This window comes from Candoia aspera, chromosome 5, assembly GCF_035149785.1.
Source record: "Candoia aspera isolate rCanAsp1 chromosome 5, rCanAsp1.hap2, whole genome shotgun sequence".
Classification (NCBI taxonomy): Eukaryota; Metazoa; Chordata; class Lepidosauria; order Squamata; family Boidae; genus Candoia; species Candoia aspera.
In genome coordinates this window covers 45171307-45196736 of record NC_086157.1, presented here as the reverse complement: position 1 = coordinate 45196736, position 25430 = coordinate 45171307, and the positions used below count along the sequence as shown (strand labels likewise).

Below are 25430 nucleotides of genomic sequence, written 5' to 3'. Positions count from 1 at the left end.
GTGTTCAATTCTGTAACATACCTGTACATAGAGATATTCAAAGGCAACCACATCCCGCCGTAAAAGGTCAATAGGATCCTTTGGGACAAAACTGATCCTGAACAGACATCTCATTTTATGGGAGCTTGGTCTCTGGGTCACCTAGAGAAACAAAATCCTTAGGTTACAGTTCAGAGGACCTGAGGTTGTATTCTTTCTAAAATAAAACAGGAACCCTGAGATGACTGAAGGGAAATTTAAATGAAGAAATTAGCCCCAAAACTTGTGCAAAAAAACCTGGGAATTTTCTGTATTTTTCCATACCACTTTATAGTTAGTAGTCAAGGCAATGTTAGAGTGTATTTAAAAGGCTTAAACAAATTTAAGAAAAAGGATGGCGACTTCAGGGACGGATGCCTACAGTATAAACTGCATGACAAAGGAACCAAAATAATGTTTCTTTGAGCTTGGAAAAGCAGCTGTGCAAGTGACTGAGTGCCCATTCTCAATATCAGATATGCTTTTAAACATGCAGATATTCTTCACAGTCTTCCTTCTTTTAAGTATCTTATGAATAAGGGGAAAAGACATGCTCTATCTTGTCCAACATCATTGAATACACCATCAGGGAAAAAAAAGAAAACAGTGCTCTTCCCAGGACTTCCAAAGCAAAAGGACTTCAGTTTGATTAAACTGATCCTGCCATCAGCTTAGAAATTCCAAGTGTCCAAGGATTTACTATTTAATCCTGCTGCAGTCTCAGTTGTAGTTCCTGCTATTCCCAGTGGGAGAAAAGGCCTTATTGCCACCTCTGTGAGCATTCTATCCATTGTGAATAGTAGGAAGAATGAGGTAGAAATCTAAGCTTTGAAACATGGCAGAATCAAACCCTTCCCTTCCCTATCTTGCTATTTCTCCTGACCTAACTTGTAAATTATGTAACCAGTGAGATAGCAGAAGGTTTTTCCTAGAGGCCTATTGGATATTTCAGATATGCAAGCTTGGGATCTGCCCTTTAATATTTCAACACACCAGGATGCTTAAAGAATGCAACTTGAGAGTTCAGATAAACTGCCTCTTAGCAGCAATATTATTCATATTTATTTATTACAAAAATGTATACACAGCCCCATCCAGTTGTTTCTGGGTGGTTATTGGTGCTCAGTGTTATTTATTAATATATAATAAATTCTATAGTTGATTCTATAGATCAACTTCCCCCAATCTGGTGTCCCACACATATGTTGAGACAATAATTCTTTTGACAATATTGGAATTTCTCCGATCCCCAGGAGACTCCACTATCTGCTGAGCACCTCACAGCAGAGTTGCTGCAACACCAGCAGCAGGTAGATGCACAGGTGACCAATTTGCAGAATGCCATGATACAACTAATACAATAGCTGGAGCAGAATTTGCCTCAACCTGCAGCAGCATAACAACTTGCAACTCAGCTAGTGCTACTGCATTCCCATGGGAGCTTGCGGGAGAACCTCGGTGGGGACCAGGATCGATTCCAGACATTGACAACTCAATGTTAAATGTTTATGGTAGGCAGGCCAGTGGAGTTTCCTACTGATCACACGAAAGTGACTTTTGTGCTAAGTTTGCTGAAGGAAGCAGCAGCTAAGTGGATGATACCATTCATTAAGAGAATCAATCCAGTGCTGGACAACTATCAGGATTTAATGTGTAAACTCAGAGGACACTTTGGGGATTCCATATGATGAATCACCACTAGTTGAAAGATCCAAAAGCTCAAGCCAGGGACAAAGGAGAGTAAGATCATATATTCTGGACTTTAAGTTACTTGCTGGAGATGTAGACTTAGCCCTGATTGACCACTCCAGAAAAGGGCTGGCCAAAGATTTTAGAGATGAACTGGTGCGGCAAGGCACCCCAAATACCCTGGAATAGCTATATCAACATTGTGTAATAATAGATGCTTGACTGGAGGAGTTAAGACACAGAAGGAATGGTAAAGGGAAAAGAATCTACAGCATGTCTTCCCCCATACCCTCCCTCCCAAAGACCTCCTTGGAATTCAGTGTGGAAGAACCCATGCAAATTGGAGCAACCAAGAGATCCCTATCATCAGGAGAGAAGCAAAGAAGAAGGGATCAGGGACTGTGCTTTTACTGCAGGGCCCCAGGCACATAGCCAGATCATGCGCAGTAAAAGCTCAAGTATCTGACACATCAACAAAATGCAGAACTTGTAAATCAACAGAACATGTAACCAGAAAGTGCCCAGCTCACTTAGAAGCAGCATACCAGGGAAACTTCACCAATCCCCTCTCCCAGGAGCTCCAAAAGGGTCCCTCAACCATTTAAGGAGAGCTCAGACAGCCAACAGCAGACAAGCATACCTAATTACTCCTGTTCTTGTTACTCTATTATTCTAGATTCCAGAGAAAAGGTGGAACTGTCTGCTCTTGTAGACTTTGGGGCAACCACTAATTTCATAGATGTAGAAACAATACAGAAACTAAAGTTGTCTACTCAACCTCTAGAAAGCCCAATGATAGTCGAGACAATTGATGGACAGCCACTAAGAGCAGGGCCGATTTTACAGCACATGGCCCCTTTGCAGTTGACAATCAAAAATCACACACAGTTCATAACGCTCTACGTATGTGATATTTCCTTGCAAGTGCTCACCATCTTAGGAATAGAGTGGCTTCAGCTACATGATCCAGATGTAAGTTGGACACAAGAGACACTCTCATTCCCCTTCCCTAAATGCCAGCAGTATTGCTTACAAGCAGTGCAAGCATACCCCCCCCCCCACAACTCCAATGCAGAACAAAGGAGGATCAGCCTACCAGAAAAATATTCAGACTTTGCAGGTGTGTTTGGGGAAAAAAAGGTAGCTGTGTTACCCACTCACCCCAATCGAGCATGTGATTGCACCATCAATTTGAAGCCAGGAGCCCAGTTCCCAGCAAAGAGACAATACCCCATGTCTACTTGCAAGTTAGCTATCCTCAAGGAATATTTAGATATCAATGTCAAAAAAGGGTTCATTTGCCCTTCCTCATTAGCATCAGCACCAACACTTTTTGTACCCAAAAAACAAGAAGGAAAGGCATCAGCCATTCTGAAGGGAAAAGAGGGAACCCCATGTGTACTGTTCATGACTACAAAGACCTGAACAGAGTGATTAGAGAACATTATCCACTTCCACTTATCTCAGATCTACTAGACCAATACAAAAGGCACACATCTTTACAAACTAGACTTGAGAAGTGCTTACAACCTAATCAGAATAAAAGAAGGACATGAATATTTGACAGCCTTCGATACAAGATACAGCAAGTTCGAATACACAGTGATACCTTTCAGCCTGATTAACTGTGAAGCTGTTATTTCTAGATTCACAAACAAAATATTTCAGACATTTTAGACAAATATGTGGTGGTATACTTAGATTATATCTTGGTCTATTCCAAAGATCCCTCCTTGCATGTCACCCATGTCAGAAATGTGTTGCAAAAACTACGGGACAACAGGCTTTTTGCCTAGCTAGAAAAATGTGCATTTGACCTGTCTCAATTAGACTATTTGGGGTACAGAATCTCAAAAGAAGGCACACATTGCACCCCCACCCCCCAGTAATATGAAAGTCATGCAACGTTTTCTGGGCTTTGCTAACTTCTACTGGAAATTCATCCCTAATTTTGCTGACCATATAAAACTGCTGGCTCAAATCTTAAGAAAGAGTCAGTGATTATCCTGGTTGACTCAAGAGCAAGCAGTGTTTGAAGAGTGAAAACTTTGCTTCTCACCCCCTCCTCTGCCACCTTGACACCCCCTGCCCCTTTGTGGTACAGATGGATACTTCCAAACAGAAAAGGAGGGCGGGGCAGATCTACTACCATGTGCCTTTTAATCCAGTGTTCCTCCCAGAAGAAAGGAACTATGAGGAGTTGGTGGTAAAAACTGCCTTTCAGCAATAGAGACACCTGCTGGAAGTAACTGCCCAGGCTACACAAATCCATACAGGTCATAAGGATTTAGAGGTTCTGCAGAATGCACAATCTCTCACACATCAGCAAATCAGTATTTCTCTGCTCTTATTGCATCCACAGAATGCCAACCAGCGACCCTGTTTAAGGTCACATGATCCCTCCTGGGGAAGGGGGGGGGGTCCAGTGACCTATCTTCAGGGCTGTGCTGAGGAGTTTTTTGAACATCTGCTGATTCCAAATATGAGGCAGTCTGTGGAAATGCTGAGGGAACGGACTTACCCTGTTATCTGGGAGCAGTTTGATCCTGTTGGGCCTGAGGAAGTGGACAGGATCCTCCAGACTGTAAACGCCACCACCTGTCAACTAGATCCACGTGCCTCCTGGCTAGTGAAAGCAGCCAGGGAGGTGACATGTGGTTGGGTCCAAGCGATGGTGAATGCATCTTTGAGAAAGGGGGGGTTTCCAGCAGCCTTTAAGGAAGCGCTGGTGCACCCCCTCCTCAAAAAACCATCACCGGACCCTACTGTTTTGGACAACTTTCATCCAGTTTCCCACCTCCCTTTTTGGGAAGGTGGTTGAGAAGGTGGTGGCATTGCAGCTCCAGAGGATCCTGGATGAAATGGATTATCTAGACCGCTTTCAGTCAGGTTTCAGGCCCAGATATGGGACAGAAACACCATTGGTTGCTCTTATGGATGATCTCTGGTGGGAGCGGGATGGAGGCAGTGCATCCATCCTTGCTCTTCTTGACTTCTCAGCGGCTTTCGATACCTTCGACCATGGTATCCTTTTGGGGCAGCTCAGGGAGTTGGGGGTGGGTGGAGTAGTTCAGCACTGGTTCACCTCCTTCCTCCAGGGCAGGTCCCAATCAGTGTTGATAGGGACCGAGAGATCTGGCCCACAACCCTTCCTCTGTGGGGTTCCACAGGGCCCAGTACTCTTTCCGCTCCTTTTTAACATCTACATGAAACTGCTGGGTGAGATCATCCATCATCATGGGATGAGGTATCATCAACATGCTGATAATACTCAATTATACACCTCTATCCCGGGTGAAGTAAGTGATGCTGTGACTGTCCTCTCCAGGTGCCTGGAGGCTGTAGGGATCTGGATGGGGAACAACAGGCTTCAACTGAACCCTGGTAAGATGGAGTGGCTGTGGGTGGGGAACTCCTTGGTATCCAGGAATTTAACATATTTAGTTCTGGATCGGGTTGCACTGCCCCAGAAAGACCCAGTGTGGAACTTGGGGGTCCTACTGGACTCACGACTCCTGCTCGAAGAGCAGGTGGCAGTCGTGGCCAGGGGGGCCTTTGCACAACTTCATGTTGTGTGCCAGTTATGCCCTTTCCTGAACCGGGAGGCCCTTCGCATGGTCACTCATGCCCTGGTCATCTCCCATATAGACTACTGCAATGTGCTGTACATGGGTCTACCCTTGAAGAGTATCCGGAAGCTACACTGGTCCAAAATGCAGCTGTGCGAGCAATTTTTGGTGCCCCTAGATCGGCACATATTACACCATTGCTTTGAGAGCTGCATTGGGTACCCGTCTGCTTCTGGGTGTAATTCAAGGTGTTGGTTATTACCTTTAAAGCCCTTTATGGCATGGGGCCAGGGTACCTGAGGGACCATCTCATCCTCATTACATCTACCCATCCCACCCGAACATGCAGAGAGGACATGTACGGACCCTGTGTGTAAGAGAATTCCATCCGGCAGGGTCCAGGAAGTGGCTGCAGTGGCTCCTGCTCTCTGGAACATCCTTCCCCAGAGATAAGACAGATATAATCTCTTGTGGCCTTCTGAAAACAACTAAAAACCTGGTTCTGCCACCTCACTTGGGGTGGGAGGGGGAGTAATCACCACTGGAGATGGTTAGCACCCTATAAGGGCCTCTTAGATATACATGAGTGATTCCAACTAGTACTGTTATCTGGATTTTATCTGGTATTTATCTTTAATATTACATTTGTATTTATATTTATTTATGGTATGTTAATACTTTTATCCCTGTTGTACACCACCCAGATTCCCCTCTTTGTGGGGAGATGGGCAGTGGCAAAATTTAATAAATAAATAAATAAAAATCAGGTGGCACAATTTTTCTCCCACTTTGATTTTTCCATGTACTACCTTCTACGTTCCCAAAACAAACTTCCAGACTCCTGCTCAGATAAACCGGATTACAATGTGCCACAGTTACCCTTTCCTGCAATGATGCTCCAGCCATGTTGATCTATCAGATCAGATTAGGGCACAGCAACAGCGGGATGCATATGTCAGGGCCTGGATGGATGATCTCCAGGGAACTCAACAAGGTAATTTTGCACCTTTCACAGTGGAAGAAGGGCAGGTATTCCACAGTGGACATTTATATGTTCCTCTTTCCCTAAGGGAGGAGATACTACAGCTGTGCCATGACAACAAAACAGCAGGACACAGGAGGGGAGGATTTTTAAATCTAACAAAGAGCCCTCAGAGAGTTCTGGTGGCCACACCTCCATGCAGATGTTTAGGATTATGTTTCCTTTTGTCATGTCTGTCATAGAGCAAAACCAATTCCTGGCAAACCAGCTGGATTATTGCAGCTGCTACAGACCCTATTACAGCCCTGGGACATTGTTTCTCTAGATTTTATCACCAATCTTCCCCCAGTGCAGGGATATATAAGCATACTGGCAGTGGTGGATATATTTACCAAACTGGCTCATTTTATTCCTTGAAAAGGCCTCCCAACAGCCCAGGATCCAATTTAGCTCTTTTTGGACCATGACTTTAAATATAGAGGATTGGTCAATCATGTGATTTCAGACAGAGGAAGTCAGTTCACTTCCAAATTCTGGAAGGCCCTCTTGCATTATTGAATACTAAAAATCATTTCTCTTCCTCACATCATCCAGCCTCCAATGGAGAATTTGAAAAGGTTAACTAACTGTTGCAGCAATATTTAAAATGCTATATTTCATATCAGCAAGACACCTGGACAGACCTCATACCTCTTGCTGAATTTGCTTACAACAATGCAGCACATTCCTCTATTGATATGTACCCATTCCAGGCAACCTGTGGATTCCATCCATTGTCTTGCCAACAACCAGGCAAGAAAGCATTGTTCTTCCTGCCACAGATTTCCTGCAGAAGAGGCTAGCGGCCCAAAGCCTCTTAAAGGAACAGCTAGGGCTCGCAAAAGCTGCCTACAAAAAAGCAGCATATGCATGCAGACAAGAGGGAGCTAGAATTGCAGAAGGATTTGGCGTGGCTTTCTACAAAGTTTTTGACTTCCATGAGGCCTTCCAAGAAATTAGACTCAAAATTTATTGGCCCCTTCCCAGTGATTAAGCAAATAAACCCAGTAGCATTCTAGTTGCAATTGCCAGCATCAATGAAGGTTCACCCTGTATTCCATCAGGCTTTGCTAGTGAAAGAGGCACTCCCCTGCACTCTGCATTCACAGGTAGCACCCCTGCTCCTATTCTGGTAAATGGGGAGGAAGAATACGAGGTAGAGGCAGTGTTAGACTCTAGATGCAGAGGGAAGCAGGTTGAGTACCTGATTCACTGGAGAATCTACCCAGGGTCAGGAAATTGTAAAAAGTTTGTATCTTTTTATACACTGATTTTGTAATGAGATAATTACAATAAATTATTGTAAATATCAACACTTCGCATCTTTTTGAAGAAAAAAATGAGTGATTTTAATCAATCCCATTGGTTTTTGGATAAGCCCTGTTATCTGCAATAAAGAGATTACATTAAGTGCAATAATCAGACAGAAAACAAATAGTGATCCATCTATCTAAATAATGTAAAAACTTGAAAGAAAACTACATAAATAAGTAGTCATATATGGAATTATGTAAAAAAGCTAAAAAATAAAAATATAAAGGTTAAGGTATAGAAAATTGTAATAGATAAATACAAATCTTCGCTGTGAAACTCTGATGTTAACTAGTGCATAGCCCATGTTAAGATGGCACTGAGACTGCAATGCCAAAACCTTCTGGATGCTCTCAGACAGCAACTTCTATAATTCCAAGACAGCAAGACCAAGAACTAGGAAATTTGGGAATTGCAATATCAACATTTCAAGAAGGGAATTGTACTTTAGGACAATGCTTGCAATCCATATTTGTAGTTATGCAAATACAAATGCTGCCACAGTACTTGCTGCACTTTCCCAGGTTTGATCCTCTCACTCATTCTGTCTCCTGTCAGTTGTGGAGCAACATTAAGATCTCACTTGGGTCAGTATAAAAAAGGATGATACTACCGAAAACGTGGAATACACTGACAGATACTACACAAGTTTTGTCCTTTCCTTTAGTGGTGTTGTTCAAGGTATTGATACTATGTAGATACAATCTAGATGTAAAGGAAGACTCCAAGAGCCTAAAGAAACTAGCAGAATTACGATGCTTGTCGTGACCTGAATGGTCTTACAATATTTCTGTTTGAAAATGATAGCACTAGCATTCAACCTAAAGTGTAATAATAACCTTCCTCTTTTTGGACAGTACATTGCAACTTTTGTGATTCACTATATCGTTTTGTTTTATATACTTTTCTACAAAGTATTTCAGAATTATCAAAGGCAGACACCAAAGGTAGAAACACATTCTGTTGGTGAGCTCCTAAAACCAATCCTTTCCAAAAGAAGTAACAGTGGTTTACTTGGTTATTTACCAAGTAAATAACAGTGGATCGTATTGGTAAGTGACCTCAGAATTTCATACTGCTGCATCTAGAATATTTCCTATTTCTTAATGATATAATAAATGAAAACACCCAGAACCTTTGTCTGCAGCATCACTTATCAAAAGAGATGGACGTGGTTTCCAGAATAAGGTATCAGATTTTCTTTAAAGAGATTCAGGACAACTAGAGATGTGCACAAAATGGAAAAAAAATGTTTTGTTTTGATCTTGGAACAAGATAATCCATTCTGGAAGTTCTCCCAGACTGGGTCAGCCACAATTTGACAGAAACAAGGCCCAGACTGTTTTGGTTGTCCTGAGTTTTGGATGAAAGAATATCTGGACAGTGTGAGTAAGGTGAAGCTGTGGAGTGTCCCCCTCTTCCTCCTCTCAGCAGCTGCACTAGCCACATCTAATCTTCCCAGCACCTGACTTTCCTCCCTAACCTTAATCCTCAACTGACCTTACTGCTATCACCCATGTCTTAGCAGAGCACCCACTTGCCCACGTGTGCTTGAATTTAAGATTCCAAATAAAAGTTCATAAATGGTGTATTCCTAAATGTTGAAGCTAGAATTTATTAGAGTGCTGTGAATATGAATGCACTTCTACACCTAGGTAAGGACTTAGGACATCCATTCATCCCATATAAATGAGCATTTAAGAATAATATATGATGGAGACAGGTTTCTCCATCTTCCTTCTTTCCCATATTGATGGGAAAGGTTTGTGAGAGTACAAATATGTTCAAGTGAATGCAGTCATAAGCCCTCATGGAAGCCTGCACCCTCTTCCTTCCTTCCTTCCTTCCTTCCTTCCTTCCTTCCTTCCTTCCTTCCTTCCTTCCTTCCTTCCTTCCTTCCTTCCTTGTCAATAGTTCTGCTGCATCTTGTACCATGTGCAAAGCTTGAAGACTGAGACAAACCTCTGCTAGACTGTCCCTAAACTGGTCAGATCTATGAAACAGAACCCACCAGTAACTGCAAATGACCTGCTGAAAAGTTTAGCTGGCACTGGAATAATCACTCATAATCTGCATGAGAAATTTGTCAGAAGGAAACTTCTTCTCAACCCCAACACAAAAGTCATCTTGAAAGTATGCAAACTAAAACCATGATAAGCCTGAAGTGTTTTGGAACAAAGTGCTTTAGATGAAACAAAACTGTTCAGCCACAAGACACATTTGGAAAAGGATTTGAAGAAAAGAATATACTGCTCATCATCAAGTATGGGGAAAGCTCTATTCTCTTTTGGGGTTGTACGGCACCAGTGACCCAGGAAATCTTGTGTGAATGGAAGGAGGAATGGTTTCAACTAAATATCAGCATACCCTAGGAACTGATGTTCCATAGTCAGTGAAGAAACTAAAGGTGAAAAGAGACTAGATATTTCAGTAAGCACTAATCTAAAACATACCTCTAAATCAATTATGAAGTACTTAAGGGAAGAAATATAAAAGTTTTAGAATAACCAACACAGTCGCCAGAGTTCAATATTATTGAAAAATCTGTAAGGAAATCTCAAACATGCAATGCATGCAAATAAGAATTATTCTGAACTAGAAGAATTCTGAGGAAAGAGAAGAGGCGGACAACCAGCAGCAAGGTGGATGAACTCAGTTACAGTGGCAATAGGTGCACCATTGGAAGACCTTAAAGACCAGACCAGTGACAGAACATCATGGAGAAAATCTATCTATATGGTCACTAGGAGTCGACAATGACTTGATGGTACATAATCAATCAATCAATTAATCAATCAGAAGAATTCTGCAAAGAAGAATGAGGAAAAATTCAAAAGCAAGAATAGGAAAGCTTTTAGCTAGCTACAGGAAACATTTGGAATCTGTTACTTCTGACAAAGGGGATGTTACAAAATACTGACTGGAAGGGTATCCATATTTCTGCTTCTGCCATACTCCCAATCTGTCTTATTTTCAGTTTGTAAACAACTACACAGAAATAGCAAATATGCATTCAGATTTGAAGAAAGGTATTTAATTTAGTATTTTTCATGAAGTTTAATTTTCCACATGTAAAAGTTGTGTCAGCTTCTTTCCCTTAGGGATTAATTGAAGCATATAATATTCCCAGGGATGTCTCAACTTTTGCATAGTTGCCTGTGCATAAAGATTTATCTTTCTCAGTAGTCATAAAGTATCCCACTTATTTTGAAATATACTTGCCTCCAATTCTGAGGGAAAGTTATCCTATTTTTCTAATGATGGTGTGTTTTGGTCTATATGTATGCCAAATTCTAACATTTTAGTGGACTCAGAAACAGTAAGATTCAACATTTTATTTTATTTTAATTTATTGGGATTTATATGCTGCTCCAATCCAATAGGACTCTGAGTGGCTTACTTTCCCTTTTACAGTACAAGGATTAAAATGCAATGGCATAATAAAATGAAGCAATTAGGCAAAATAATAACAAGGAAAAAATGCTAAAAAAGAAACTAAAGATCACTGGGAACAAAATATCCAACCATAGGCCAGGGTGGGGGTTCTAACATCCTAGATTCCCTCCCTGGGCTTTCTTTAAAAGGCTGAAATATAACTGGACAGGAGCTAGGCTGATGTTTATGTATGGAAGACACTTCACATGAATGATGCATTCATACAACTTGGTCACAATACAGTTGAAATCTTGCAAGACAATCAAGTACATCTCCACTCAAAAGAAACTTCTAATATATTCTTCAAGGAACACATTAGATCCATTGCCCACTAGAACAATCCTATATTCACTTTATTTCAAGGCTGGAAATTTGCCAGCAGAATGAGCACCAGATCCAATGCAGTTTGTAGAACCTTCATCAAATACTGCTGTTGGGCTTTTTTTCTGTTGAGACTATTTCTACTTATAGGATTATCCATAAACAACTTTAATTCATGATATTCTTGCTTAATATAAATTCTGCCTCTTGCAAGACATTTAAGAGGAAGAAATAATATCAATAACAATATTGTACTCTAAACATTATTTTAAAGGTTCATTTTTTTAATGAACTACATCTTAAAAAGCCACATCTATTGAAGGTCAATGTGCAATTTCTTATTATACATAGAATTGAATTATTAAACAAACCTGAGTTAGTGTCTCTTGTTCATGGAGCAAGAGAAGTTTGGTTCCAGACCCATCTGTCTTCTGCTCCAGCATCAGAGAAAAATGTTCAATACACTTAATTGAGAGTTTTTCTTGAAGGGTTAAGATGACATCCTTTATGACACAAGATTAAAATAAAAAAAGCAGAGAGGAGATAAAAATACAGACCTAGAATTTATCATTTTGCAGCTGAAATTCTCCATTGAGTGCAAACAACTGCTATATAGTATGTGAACTGTTAATTTTCCATTGGAGAACCATATATTCATTTTTTAAAGTCATCTCTATATGTTCTTCATTGTGACCTTTTATAATTAGAACTTGCTCCCACATAATGACCTCAACCTCAGGCTTTTAACCAGTGGTGCAATGCCCCAGGTGAATATGCAGATTTCTGTTAAATTCAACATGGCTTACTTTCCAGTAAACATAGGGTAGCAGCCTTAGGTTTCAACTGGAACGGAAATTTCACTCATGTTCTGAGCAGATGTGCATCAGATTTATTTTATGCTTCATCAAAAATACTGGGATTTAAATTCATTCTGTCTAACATTTTCTATAGTTGCAGACCACATCTTATGCATATATGCTCAGTAAGTTCAATAGGTTCAAGAATAAAAATCTTTTAGTACAATTCTGTGTATATTCTCTGTATTGAGAAGTATGTTTCACTTAATTTCATTGGTTATTTCCAGGTAAGTTACTGGGAATGACATTGATCACATTGAATATTAAGTGCATTGATATTTGTTATTTTCTCAATTTCAAATGTGTGTTTGCTGTTTAGCTTTCCCCCTTTACTCTGCGTTTGCAGACTGAGAACTGCATTTCCCATCCACTCAAAATAAAAGAGGCCATTCTCTAAGACAGTGTTTCTCAACCATGGCAACTTTATGATGTGTGGATTTCAACCCCCAGAATTCCTCAACCAGACATGCTGGCTAGGGAATCCTGGCAGTTGAAGTCCACACATCTTGAAGTTGCCAAGGTTGAGGAACACTGCTCAAAGACATGGAAACACCACTATTCTACATTTCTCAGCTCCAGTGTCCTCATAAATCCACTTTACCACAACAGATAGGGAGAAAAGAAAAAGAAAAGACCTATACTGACTTAATTGCACTGCACTGGACTTAGCAGGCTACCTATACTGTGCTTCAGCATGTTATACCCATTGATGAAATAACGATTTTGCAAAGTAGAAGCCAAACTCTATATTTTATATTTTAATGCATAGTGGCAGTCAAACATAGGAACATATTGTCATGTTCCCGTTCCGATGTTTATGGTTCCTCGTAACGTTTCACATGTCATATCTGCAGTTGCGTGCCTGCCTGGCCACGCTGGTAAATTTCCTTTGTGCTGACTTGTGATCTTCTGGAATGTATGTTTGGGTTATCTCTGCTGTTCAAGATTACTTTCTCAGGCCGATTCTAACGGTTGCTAGCATCTGGGGTGGGTGGTTGCTATGCTAGCCTGAGGGGAGGGTTCGCAACGGGAGCAAGGCTTTTTAAGTTTGCATTTGGCGCGCTTTTGCTCATTCTCAGCTTTCTTCGTACTTTGCATACTATTCATTCAATAAATTAGTTTTCTCTAGTAATTACTGATGAGACTCCTTTTATTGGAATAGGCAATCATTACATAAAGCTGAGAATCTTTAATATCAGTCTGCTAGCATCCATCCAGTTTCCTGTGAGGAGTTTAATTAGCGATGACTGAAACTGCCCCAACCTCAACCACCGGCTCGGGGGAAAGTCAGCTCTCCAGAGGTGGGGAACAAGAGCCCATGGGACTGCGGAGAGAGGGGACTCTCACGCCAGGGTCGGATGACCTCTCCGAGGCAACGGATTCCAGTTGCGATACGGAGAAGGCAGTGAAGTCAGTGGTAGTCAAGAAGACGGAGGGACCCTTGTATGGGTCGCCACCAGCCCCAGCCAAGCCGGTGTATTCCTCGCTGTTTCCGACCATGCAGATCACCAAAAGGACAAGAGCAGTGACACCAACGGAGATGGAGACGGAGAAATCCCAGCAGCTGGAGGCGAGGATGAAATCCATAGAGGATTTGTTGGCAAAGTTAATCTTTACCAGGGACACTCAGAAAAAGGAAAAGATGGGAGGTGAAGAAGGTAGTGACTCTCCTGACACCTCCGCGTCCCCAACCCCCCCTCCCCCCGTAGACAAACAGGGAAAGCAACGGAAATATTGGGGGGGAGGGCCCCCGCCGAGCAGGCCTCCAAAGAAAGCCTCCTTACCTTCCCCAAGTAGGGAGCAGAAGGAGAGAGGACGGAGCCGGGAGGGGGGGAGACGTGTGAAACTTTGACTGGCAGAGGCTCAAGAAATAGCGCCAGAGGTGCAGGAGGAAGAGCCACCACAGCCACGAAAGGCTAAGCACAAAAAGAGACACGATAGCCCAACCCGGGTCCGATATCGAGACTTTAATGTGAAGTTTAATGGGGATCCCACAAAGCTGTCATTTTTTTTGACGAATGCACACAGCTATATGGAAGAGTTTGGGAGCGTGTTTCGTTCTGAGCGGGCTAAGATTAATGCTGTCGCGACCCAATTAGAGGAGAGGGCAGCAGACTGGTTCGTGAGACTGGTTGACATGGACGCTTTGGAGTTGGATTGCTTTGATGATTTCATGTGGGCAATGAAAATGCATTTTGGTGATCCTCTAGCTGAGGAAAAAGCAAAGGTAGCCTAAGGGAGTTGGTTCAAGGCTCCAGATCAGTCTCGGATTATGCGCTGGAGTTTCAAGCACTCTCCGGCAAAGTAGAGGATTGGTCTGCCACCACCCTTGTAGAGATGTTCAAAGATGGACTAAGACCAGATATACTACGATGGGCAGTTGTACAGGACGACCCAGCAACGCTGTATGAGTGGATACAATTGGCTGCGAAGGTTGAGCAAGCCCAAGCTAAGTATACTCAAACTAAAAGAGGTCCCAAACAACAAGCGATGGGGAAACCTACAAGGCCAGCAGCTACTGCTAGCAAACCAGTGAGACGGTCGTGGCAAGAAGAAAAAGAAAGCCGTTTTGCCAAAGGATTGTGCCTGCGGTGTGGTAAGGAGGGGCACCTGGCAGCTGCATGTCCCCGCAGGAAGCCAGAGGAACGGAGAGACAGACGGAGAGACAGATCGGGGGGGAAATCACCAGTGGCACCGAGGAAGCTGAAAGCGACAGTAGCAGAGCTGGTGGAGGATGTGGACTTGTTTTATGGTGGGCAAGACGAAAAAGAAGCCTCCCAACCGGCGGAAAACTCCAGCCACCTGCTCTAAAAAGCGCCAAAGAGCAGGTGGAAGAAGAGGGGCGCAATCATGTCTCGGTGAGTGGAAATTTCCCAACGTTAACCGTGAGACTTAAGCTCGGTTCCCCTACAAAAACTGTGGAACTATGGGCTATGATTGATTCTGGATGCTCACGTTCCTTAATGCATCCTGATGTAGTAGCTGCTCTGGAGTTACCCACCTTCCCGTTGAAACGTCCCATGATTTTCACCCAATTGGATGGATCTATATCGGGGGGAAAACCAGTCACCCAGTCTACAGCGTTAGTGGCTTTGCAACTGGGTAGCCACTGGGAAAAGTTGCCCTTTGTAGTTGCACCGGTGGGTGGTCCCTTGGTCATTCTGGGGATGCCTTGGTTTGTTCAACAGAACCCTAGTATAAACTGGGTACACCGAACTGTTACTTTTGCAGATGGGTTCTATAAAGCCCCTCCTGGGGATGATGAGGAGGAGGATACCAATGTGGGGAGGGCAGCACTGTCAACACTGCATACCCTCGCTGTACCATTGGAAGGGCTACCGGACCAATACCAGGACTTTGCCGATGTGTTTGGGGAGAAGGAGGCAGATCGGCTGCCGCCTCATCGGAAAACTGACTGTGCCATTGAAATTCTTCCCAATGCCAAGTTGCCCAGACCAAAGGTATATGCAATGACCCCAAAGGAATTGGCTACTCTTCGTGAATTCATAGACAAAAACTTACAGCGGGGCTTCATAGAACCAGCCAATTCACCAGTGGGTGCTCCAGTACTCTTTAGATCAAAGAAAGACGGAACTTTAAGACTATGCACGGATTTCCGTGGGTTAAATGCAGTCTCCCTATTAAACAAATCTCCCCTCCCGGTCATCAAGGAAATGTTAGCCCACTTGGCGGGGGGGGGGGGGAAATCTTCTCTAAATTGGACTTAAGGGAGGCGTATTATCGCATTCGCATTCGGGAGGGGGATGAATGGAAAACAGCTTTTAATTGTGCATTTGGGGCTTTTCAGTATAAAGTGTTACCGTTTGGATTGGCTGGGGCACCTGGGGTTTTTATGCAGTTGATAAATGAGGTCTTGCACGACCACTTGTTCAATGGGGTTTTGGTTTATTTAGATGATGTGTTAATATATTCAAAAACCATGAGGGAACATGTGCAATTGGTTAGGCAAGTGTTAACCAAATTGAGAAAGGCTGACTTGTATGCCAAGCTATCGAAATGTGCATTTCATCAAACACAAATTGATTATTTGGGGTATAGGATTTCAGATAAAGGCACTGAAATGGATCCTGCCAAAATTGAGGCTATTTTAGTATGGGAGCCCCCACGCACACGCAAACAACTACAATCGTTCCTTGGATTTGCAAATTTTTATCGTCCATTTTTGGAAAATTTGCTGAGATTGCCTTACCCCTAACCGAATTACTCAAAACAAAGGGTGTGGGAGACACCCGCAAATCAAAGAATCCAGGGGCACTCCTAAAATGGACGCCTGCTTGTCAACAGGCGTTTGACCAACTCAAGCGACTGTTTACCTCTGAACCAATCTTGCAACACCCTGATCCTGACAAACCATTTGTGGTGCAAGTCGATGCCTCAGACTTTTCTATTGGTGCCCTCTTATTGCAAGGCGATGAGCAAGGACAATTAAAGCCTTGTGCTTATCTGTCACGTAAATTCTCTGAGACAGAGAGACACTGGCATGTTTGGGAGAAGGAGGCTTTTGCGGTGAAAGCCGCTTTGGAGAATTGGAGGCATCTATTGGAGGGGGCGGCACACCCTTTTGAAGTGTGGACTGATCATAAAAACTTGGAGTCCCTTACTGCCTCTCGTAAGCTCAGCCCTAAGCAAGTGCGATGGGCTCAGTACTTCAGCCGCTTTGATTTTAAACTCAGATTCATTCCGGGAAAGAAAAACTTTTTAGCTGATGCACTGTCGCGCCAACCCCAGGATTCAGGAACAGCCCCAGATGTGGTGGGAACCCTCTGGACAGATTCCCAAATGGCACTAGCAGCAGTCACTCGCAGTCAGACGCGAGCGCAGCAACCTGACACCCCTGCCGGTCCTAACGTGATACATGTATCCGTTCCTGCAGATTTGCAACAAAGGTTTCTGGCAGAGTTGAAATCGGATACTTGGTTGCAAAACAATCAGAGCGAGGTTACTTTGAAGCAAGGTTTGGCATGGAAAGATGATCGCCTCTATGTGCCTGTAACCTTGCGCAAAACCGTGCTATTCAGGTCTCATGACGATAAAACAGCTGGGCATTTTGGCTTTACAAAAACTATTCATCTAGTGCGCCGACAGTTCTGGTGGCCAACCCTCCGGCGAGATGTAAAAGCCTATGTCAAGTCTTGCCCTGTCTGTGCTACTGCAAAACGAAAAGGGGGGAAACCCCAGGGCTTTGTGCAGCCAGTGGCCAATCCCTCCCACCCCTGGGAGGAAATCTCTATGGATTTTATTGTGGATCTACCTCCTAGCCAGAGAAAGACTGTCATTTGGGTTGTTAAGGATTTTTTCTCGAAGCAAGCTCATTTCGTCCCTTGTGCGTCTCTACCATCTGCACAACAGCTGGCATGCCTCTTTCTAGTTCACGTGTACAGATTACACGGTAGCCCCGCCCGCTTGGTGACCGACAGAGGAACACAATTTACTTCACGCTTTTGGCGGGAATTTATGAAACTATTGGGCACTAAACAGGCGCTATCCACGGCTTTTCATCCCCAAACGGATGGGAATACTGAGGCGGTTAATGCCACGTTGGAGCAATATTTACGTGCTTTTGTTAATTATCAACAAGACAACTGGGTAGACCTCCTGCCATTTGCTGAAGTTGCTTACAATAATGCTGTGCATCAAAGTACTGGGGCGGTGCCCTTTCGTACTGTAATCGGCCATGACTTTGTCCCTATTCCTGAATTGCCTCCACCGTCTACTTCGCCCACCTCCCCGACCGATTGGGCCTCACAACTGGCAGATTCCTGGCCAAAACTACAGCAAGCTTTAGCCGATGCTCAAGCCACTTATCAACGACATGCCAACGAAAAAAGGGCACCACAACCTCTTTTTCAAATAGGGGATAAGGTATACCTTTCCACCAAATACATCAAATCCCCTCAACCATCCAAAAAACTGGCGCCCAAGTTCATAGGTCCATTTCCTATTGTTGCTCAGATTAATCCTGTTACCTTTAAGTTGGACTTACCTCACAATCTCAAGCGCTTACACCCTGTTTTTCATTGCAGTTTGCTTAAACCATTCGTGGAGTCTACCCATTGGCATCCTGAGCCGCCTGCACCTCCCCCCATAATGATTGATGGTCAACAACATTTCGAAGTCAAGGAAATACTAGACTCTAGACGTTTCCATTCCACTCTGCAATATCTGATTCGCTGGAAGCATTTCTCTCATCCAGAGTGGGTCCCTGCACAACATGTGCGCTCTCCCCACTTGGTTGCTCAGTTTCATGCTGCTTACCCTGATAAACCTGCACCTTAACAATTAAGTTTTTTCTTTGTGGGGGGGCGGTATGTTATGTTCCCGTTCCGATGTTTATGGTTCCTCGTAACGTTTCACATGTCATATCTGCAGTTGCGTGCCTGCCTGGCCACGCTGGTAAATTTCCTTTGTGCTGACTTGTGATCTTCTGGAATGTATGTTTGGGTTATCTCTGCTGTTCAAGGTTACTTTCTCAGGCCGATTCTAACGGTTGCTAGCATCTGGGGTGGGTGGTTGCTATGCTAGCCTGAGGGGAGGGTTCGCAACGGGAGCAAGGCTTTTTAAGTTTGCATTTGGCGCGCTTTTGCTCATTCTCAGCTTTCTTCGTACTTTGCATACTATTCATTCAATAAATTAGTTTTCTCTAGTAATTACTGATGAGACTCCTTTTATTGGAATAGGCAATCATTACACATATTGAAAATGGCTAATCTTGGCAGACCTGGCCTTAGCTTCAGCACTGGGAGTTCGACTTTATCTCTGAATCAAAGATCATGTGGAAAGCGGATGCTTTTATAGAGGGAAAAGATAAATTAAGGGCCTCTGAAGTCTACCCTAAAGCCAGGTAATTCCAGGGCTGTTGCCAAACCAGAGAAGTTTGAAAAATAGCCCAGAATGAGGCAATAGCAACCTCCTTCTATAATTGGATAGATGCAGTCACAAGAAGTCAAACTGAACTTCAAGGTGGATATCTTTTATTGCAACTGTTCAGCAGTTCTCCCCCCATCTCCCTTTACCTTGTACATGATACCGCAAAAGTGAACATTTTGTCAAATGTGTGACAAAACATTGGACGGCATAAGAACCAATGATAGATATCAAAGAGCAGCGCAGATTGCACCAACTTCTCTGGCAATTTTATATAGTAGATAATGTAGGAAATTGCAGATTGGATACATATTTGTGTGGTCTTTTCATGTCATTAAATATGTATTTCCATTTCATCATGTTATTTACACAAAAGAAAATAAATGAAAGAATCAAGGAACAAGGATTAAAAAAAAATCACAGTTGGGATGGATTGATAGATTCATTCAGCCAGCATGCTGGCAAACCGTACTGACCTTTGGCAGCATTTCAGAAGTTCTTACAGAGGCCTACATAAGTTTCAATGAAGCTGCAGTCATTAAAATGATCCATATTACTGAATTATGAATGCTACATTAGATTTTATGGGCATGAAAACAATTCAAATCTTCTTATGTCTTTAATTCACATTCCACAAACTTGGAACCCTGTAATACGGGTTTGGATTCTATACATGGGAGTTTTATTGTAAACATTTAAGTTGATTTTCTTATTTAAAAAATATTATAGAGACTTTGCAGAGTTTTGAAATAGCAGCATATGATAATGTTTATGAGAAAAAGAGCTTACCTTTATAGAAGTATTGCAATCAAAGCGAAAAGATTTGGTTTGCCCATTTTCAAGATATACTTTCAAAACATTTGGCATAAAAAGAAGTGAATTATCTTTAACTGTTTCCTGTTAAAAGAATAGTAATTGTGATTAAAATTATCATATTGTAAGTCTTAAAAATTAGACTAAATCTTATAGAAAACCATAATATGAAGCAACAAAAACCTTACTTAGATTGAACTTTAAATATATTGAATCCTACAAAACAAATAATTCCTTCTGTTTTAATCTTAATATTGAACTGTAATCTTCACATAAAGGCTTGACTTACAAGCTATCCTTCAAGATGGTAAAACTCTAATACTCCAATTATTCTTTAGGTAAATAGTGAACTAGAAGCTTGGATGGAATTTGTTTTCATAAAGCTGGATTTTCTTCAGCAACAGTATCTCCTATGCAGTGTGATGCTGTAAGAAGCACTTTTTAAAAATAGAAACAATGTGTTCATGGAATAAAAATAATGAGAATGAAAAATCCTAGCACATTTGCAGCTTATATGCTGTTCTTTCCTTCTAGACATTCTAAGTTCACTATTGACAGTGCTCCAGAGGGTTCAGCCATTGCAGTGATCCAGCAGGGCAACTGTCTCCTTTTAAAAGAATTCTTCACAACGCATGAGAGGCACCATTGCAATGATCCATTTAACGAGAAGCAAGGGAAGAAGAACTGTTCATGTATTTGTATTTTTCACAGGAATGAGCAAGGGCAAAAGTGAGGAGCTGAAATCCAAAGATATCAGATATGAAACAGCAAAGCATGTATAACTCCTGTACCAGTCGATGATTCCTATGAAATATTTATAGTGAGCTGTTGTTTACTTTGTCAAGAACCAAATACTTCATTGTGCCCTTGGTTTCATAACGGATTCCCTTAAATTATTAAAATGTCTCAGCCAACAAAAACCTTTCTGCTGTACTTTCTGAAATATTTTATTACTCCAGAAAGTCCACCTTGAAGACTGTGCATGCCCCCAGAGAATTTCTGAAACAATAAATAAATCACAATCACTGTGATTGATTTTAACCACTGTGCTGATTACATGGTAGAGTCCTCTCAGATGTTGATTCAATAGCTTAATAGCTATTAATTTGCTTCTTTGAAAATACAATGATATATGTTATCAAAAAGGATATTTAAAAAATTACACATCATACGAACAATGTATTTATGATCATACTGATTAACTCTCCAGCATATAACATTTTCACATTAAATGTGTGTGATTTAACATGAGGTTCATTTAAGCAAGCAGTCTTATAACATACATAAAGGTAGTGATGACTATATCTTGTCTCTGACTTCGCACATTTGAATGTCTTTATGTCTTTCATGGTTGTGCAGTGTGACTTTCATGCCAGTAATAAATATACTGCTCATATACAATACACCTACTTAAATGTTGCAGATGACCTTTCAATGGCTTTCATTTTTCCCTAGTTAAAAAAAAAGACTTAAAAATTACACTCACTGAAACTTGGCCATTAATAATGACCTCTTCTGAGAATCGAACCTTGACAGGATTGGACTTCAACCTGGCCTTTTTTGCAGCACTGATAAATGCTGATTTAGGAGACTGGAAAAAGAGGAACGAGAAAAGAAAAAGATCATTTGACTGGTACTTCACTATCAACCCTTTCTATAGTAAAGCTGATCAAGAATAGTTTACTCACATTTTCCATAAACCTTAATGCTTTTCAGTGGGCTATTATGTGAAGAAGAAAACAATCCATGTTTTCCTCTTCGAAATATGGGATATAAATAAATACATACATAAAAGCTGATCAAACTTGGACAAACAAATATGCTGGAAGTCACTGTGTATTTTACATAATGTTAATTAGAGATGCAAAAAATGCAGCCTAGGACTTTTGCTGATGGAAGACAACTTTTGGATACATTTTGTTTTGTGGCATCCAGATGGCTATTTTCCATATGTGTAAAGCTCTAAGGGAAAAAAATGGGAAACTTAACTCATATGGAAGTTTAAGGCACCATTTCAGCTGTTAAAAAGGCTTGACCTCAAACTGGGATCCTGGCCTCACCGACTTTTGGAATGTGGCCCAGAGCATGCCATGCCAATGAAAGTTGGGTATCATGGATTAAAGTAATACTGTTACATGTCTTTTTGCAGTGAAATTCCTGATTGGTAACCAGTCACTTGGAATTCTCAAGTCAGGGCTAGAATGAGAAAGGTTTGCATAGACACCTGTCCTAGAAAATGTTTAAGCAACACACACACACATGTGTATGTGCTCACACATTCACACAATTTCTCTACCCATATTCTGAGTTGCAATAAAAATTAACAAATTACTAAACAGATAACTCTTCAAACGTATAAATATGCCAAAAATATAAAGGATTGTATTTATATATTAGTAGAAAAAACTGTTTGTAGTACTACTTGCAAACATACTTCTAAAAACATAGTTGATACAGGCTTACAGGGCAGAGTTATCTCCATTGCTGGAGAATCTTGGTGCCTCTGCATAGACACAGGATATACAATGATTGGCTACATCTAATGCCAACTTCACTTCATAAAAAGTACATTTCTCATCTGCTGCTAGACATGTAGCCTGGAGAACCTGGCAGAAAGGCCACGTGGTCTCCGAATCTGGCTGCCAATTGTACTGAATGCTAGTGTTTTTGCATTCACTATACTCATATATTCACTATATTCATAGCATCACCGATGCAATGAACATGAATCTGAGTAAACTCTGGGAGCCAGTGGAGGGCAGGGAGGCCTGGTGTGCTGTGGTCCACGGGTCACGACGGGTCGGACACGACTCAATGACTGAACAACAACAAGAAGTGTTTTTGCTTGAAAACTTATTTTAGGATTTTTCTTTTTCATTTTAGCAAAACAACATTTAATATTCTCTTTATGTTCAACGGTTCACATGCCCAAATTAAACAATACCAGTCATAAAAGCCAAATGGATTGGTAAAAGCAATTTTCGTTTTAATTCCTTTGTATTTGCAGTGTGAGTATAAGAGTGACTAAAAATTCATAGACTGACTGTAATTTATTTATTTATTTTATTTATTTATCTAATTTGTCCCCGTCCATCTCCTCCTGTCAGGGGACTCTGGGCGGTTTACAACAATCGATTAAAAACAACAACCATAAAATACACAGTATAAAAATACAGTAATAAATAATATAAATAAGAGTAAAAAATAAAAAAGTCCAAGTGGCCAAAGAATCTAAAACAGTCCAAGTGTGGGAGGAGTAGTCTATAGCAGCTATCCCCATGTAGATCTATTCCCCTCTCCACCCCAAGCGAGGCGGCAGAACCAGGTCTTGAGATTCCTCCGAAAGGCCAGGAGTGATGGGGCCAATCTCACCTCTGAGGGCAGCATGTTCCACAGGACAGGAGCTACTGCAGAGAAGGCCCGCTTCCTGGACCCTGCCAGATAAAATTCTCTTACAGATGGGGTCCGCAGCATGCCCTCTCTGCACGATTGGGTGGGATGGGTTGATGTAATGGGGAAAAGGCGGTCCCTCAGGTAACCTGGCCCCATGCCATGTAGGGCTTTAAAGGTGATAACCAACACCTTGGATTGGACCCGGAAGCAAACTGGTACCCAATGCAGCTCGCGCTGCAGTGGTGTTACATGTGACATTCTGGCGGCACCAAAAACAGCTCGCGCGGCTGCATTCTGGACCAGCTGGAGCTTCCGGATACTTTTCAAGGGTAGCCCCATGTAGAGTGCATTGCAATAGTCTATATGAGAGATAACAAGAGTATGAGTGACTGTTTGAAGGGCCTCCAGATCCAGGAAGGGGTGTAACTGGAGCACAGCACGTAGCTGCACAAAGGCTCTCCTGGCCATGGCTGCCACCTGCTCTTCGAGCAGGAGCCGTGAGTCCAGGAGGACCCCCAAGTTACGCACCGGGTCTGTCTGGGGCAGTGCAACCCCATCCAGAACCAGAGATGTTAATGTCCGGATACAGAAGAACCATTAACCCACAGCCACTCGGTCTTACCAGGGTTCAGTTGAAGCCTGTTGTTCCCCATCCAGGCCCGCACAGCCCCCAGACAATTGAGTATCATACTGATGATACCTCATCCCATGGTGACGGATGATCTCGCCCAGCGGTTTCATGTAGATGTTGAAAAGTAGAGGGGAGAGTACTGATCCCTGTGGCACCCCACAAAGAAGGGGCTGTGGGGCCGAACTCTCCTCCCCTATCAACACTGACTGGGATCAGCCATGGAGGAAGGAGGTGAACTAGTGTAAAACTACACCACCCACCCCCAACTCCCTGAGCTGCCCCAAAAGGATACCATGGTCGATGGTATCAAAAGCTGCTGAGAGATCAAGGAGAGTGAGGATGGATGCACTGCCTCCATCCCTCTCCTGCCAGAGACCATCCATAAGTGCAACCAATGCCGTTTCCATCCCATAACCGGGCCTGAAACCTGACTGAAAGGGGTCTAGATAATCCGTTTCCTCCAGGACCCTTTGGAGCTGCAAAGCCACCACTTTCTCAACCACCTTCCCCAAAAAGGGAAGGTGGGAGACTGAACGAAAATTATCCAGAACAGTAGGGTCCAGCGATGGCTTCTTGAGGAGGGGGTGCACCAACGCCTCTTTAAAGGTAGCTGGAAACACCCCCTCACTCAAGGATGTATTTACCATCGCTTGGACCCAACCACATGTCACCTCCTGGGCTGATTCCTTACCAAAGGATTTTAGCCAAACAGACTATATTATTCTCCGTTAATGACCTAAGGAGGAGTTATTTATTTCTGCAATGTATTTATGAAGAGTATTTATATAATCTAGAATATTTATATAATCCAGAATATTTATATAGTCCATAAGATATAGTATGTAATAAAAACAGCAAAATGATTTGTTGTTATGAGCAAAAAGGAAGCAAAAGCACAAATAGCCTACTCTACCCTATGCCAGAAAAAAATACTTCTGACTGACCTGTGATGTCTTTCCCTAATATGGAAGCAAATTCTCAATACAATATGAACATAATGTCAAGTAAAAGAAGTACTGTATATCACTGATTAAATCACTGCGAGGAACTCATGCTTTATATGTATGGTGTATAAACTTCACACTACCAAATCTACCATAGTTTGCTTAATCATGACCGATATACCTAAAACCAATATACAGATGAATCAGTCTGTCTTCTACTTCCTTTTGCCTTCTTCTTTCTTGCCTTGGGAAAAAAAACCCTCATGTTCTTTCTATGTCATATTTGAAGATATTTGTGATTTTTTTAAAAAATCTTCTATGAAAAAAATCAAAAAACAAAAATTCTTACCCTCTTCTAGTTGCATCATGAAAACCAGAAACTGAATAATAGAAGATCTGCAGGATTTCCCAACATAACTTGGGCAAGTAAGCACTCCATCACTGAGCAGATCAAATCAGATCAAGAAGTCCATCATTCACTCCCATATATGGAAACAGCATTAGCACAGGTAACATGCAACTGTGCCACTATCTCATCCTAAC

At 42.1% G+C, this 25430-nt stretch overlaps 1 protein-coding gene across 1 annotated transcript in view; it reads right to left on the bottom strand.

Annotated features, from left to right (window-relative positions):
- Positions 1-25430, bottom strand: part of FRMPD4 (FERM and PDZ domain containing 4) — a 243355-nt gene that overhangs the window by 17510 nt on the left and 200415 nt on the right. Inside the window, exons 7-10 of the mRNA XM_063305095.1 lie at positions 21406-21510; positions 19896-20003; positions 11736-11867; positions 22-141 (exon numbers count right to left, since the gene is read on the bottom strand). Coding sequence (XP_063161165.1) covers positions 22-141; positions 11736-11867; positions 19896-20003; positions 21406-21510 — 465 coding nt within the window. The remainder of the gene's footprint in view (positions 1-21; positions 142-11735; positions 11868-19895; positions 20004-21405; positions 21511-25430) is intronic.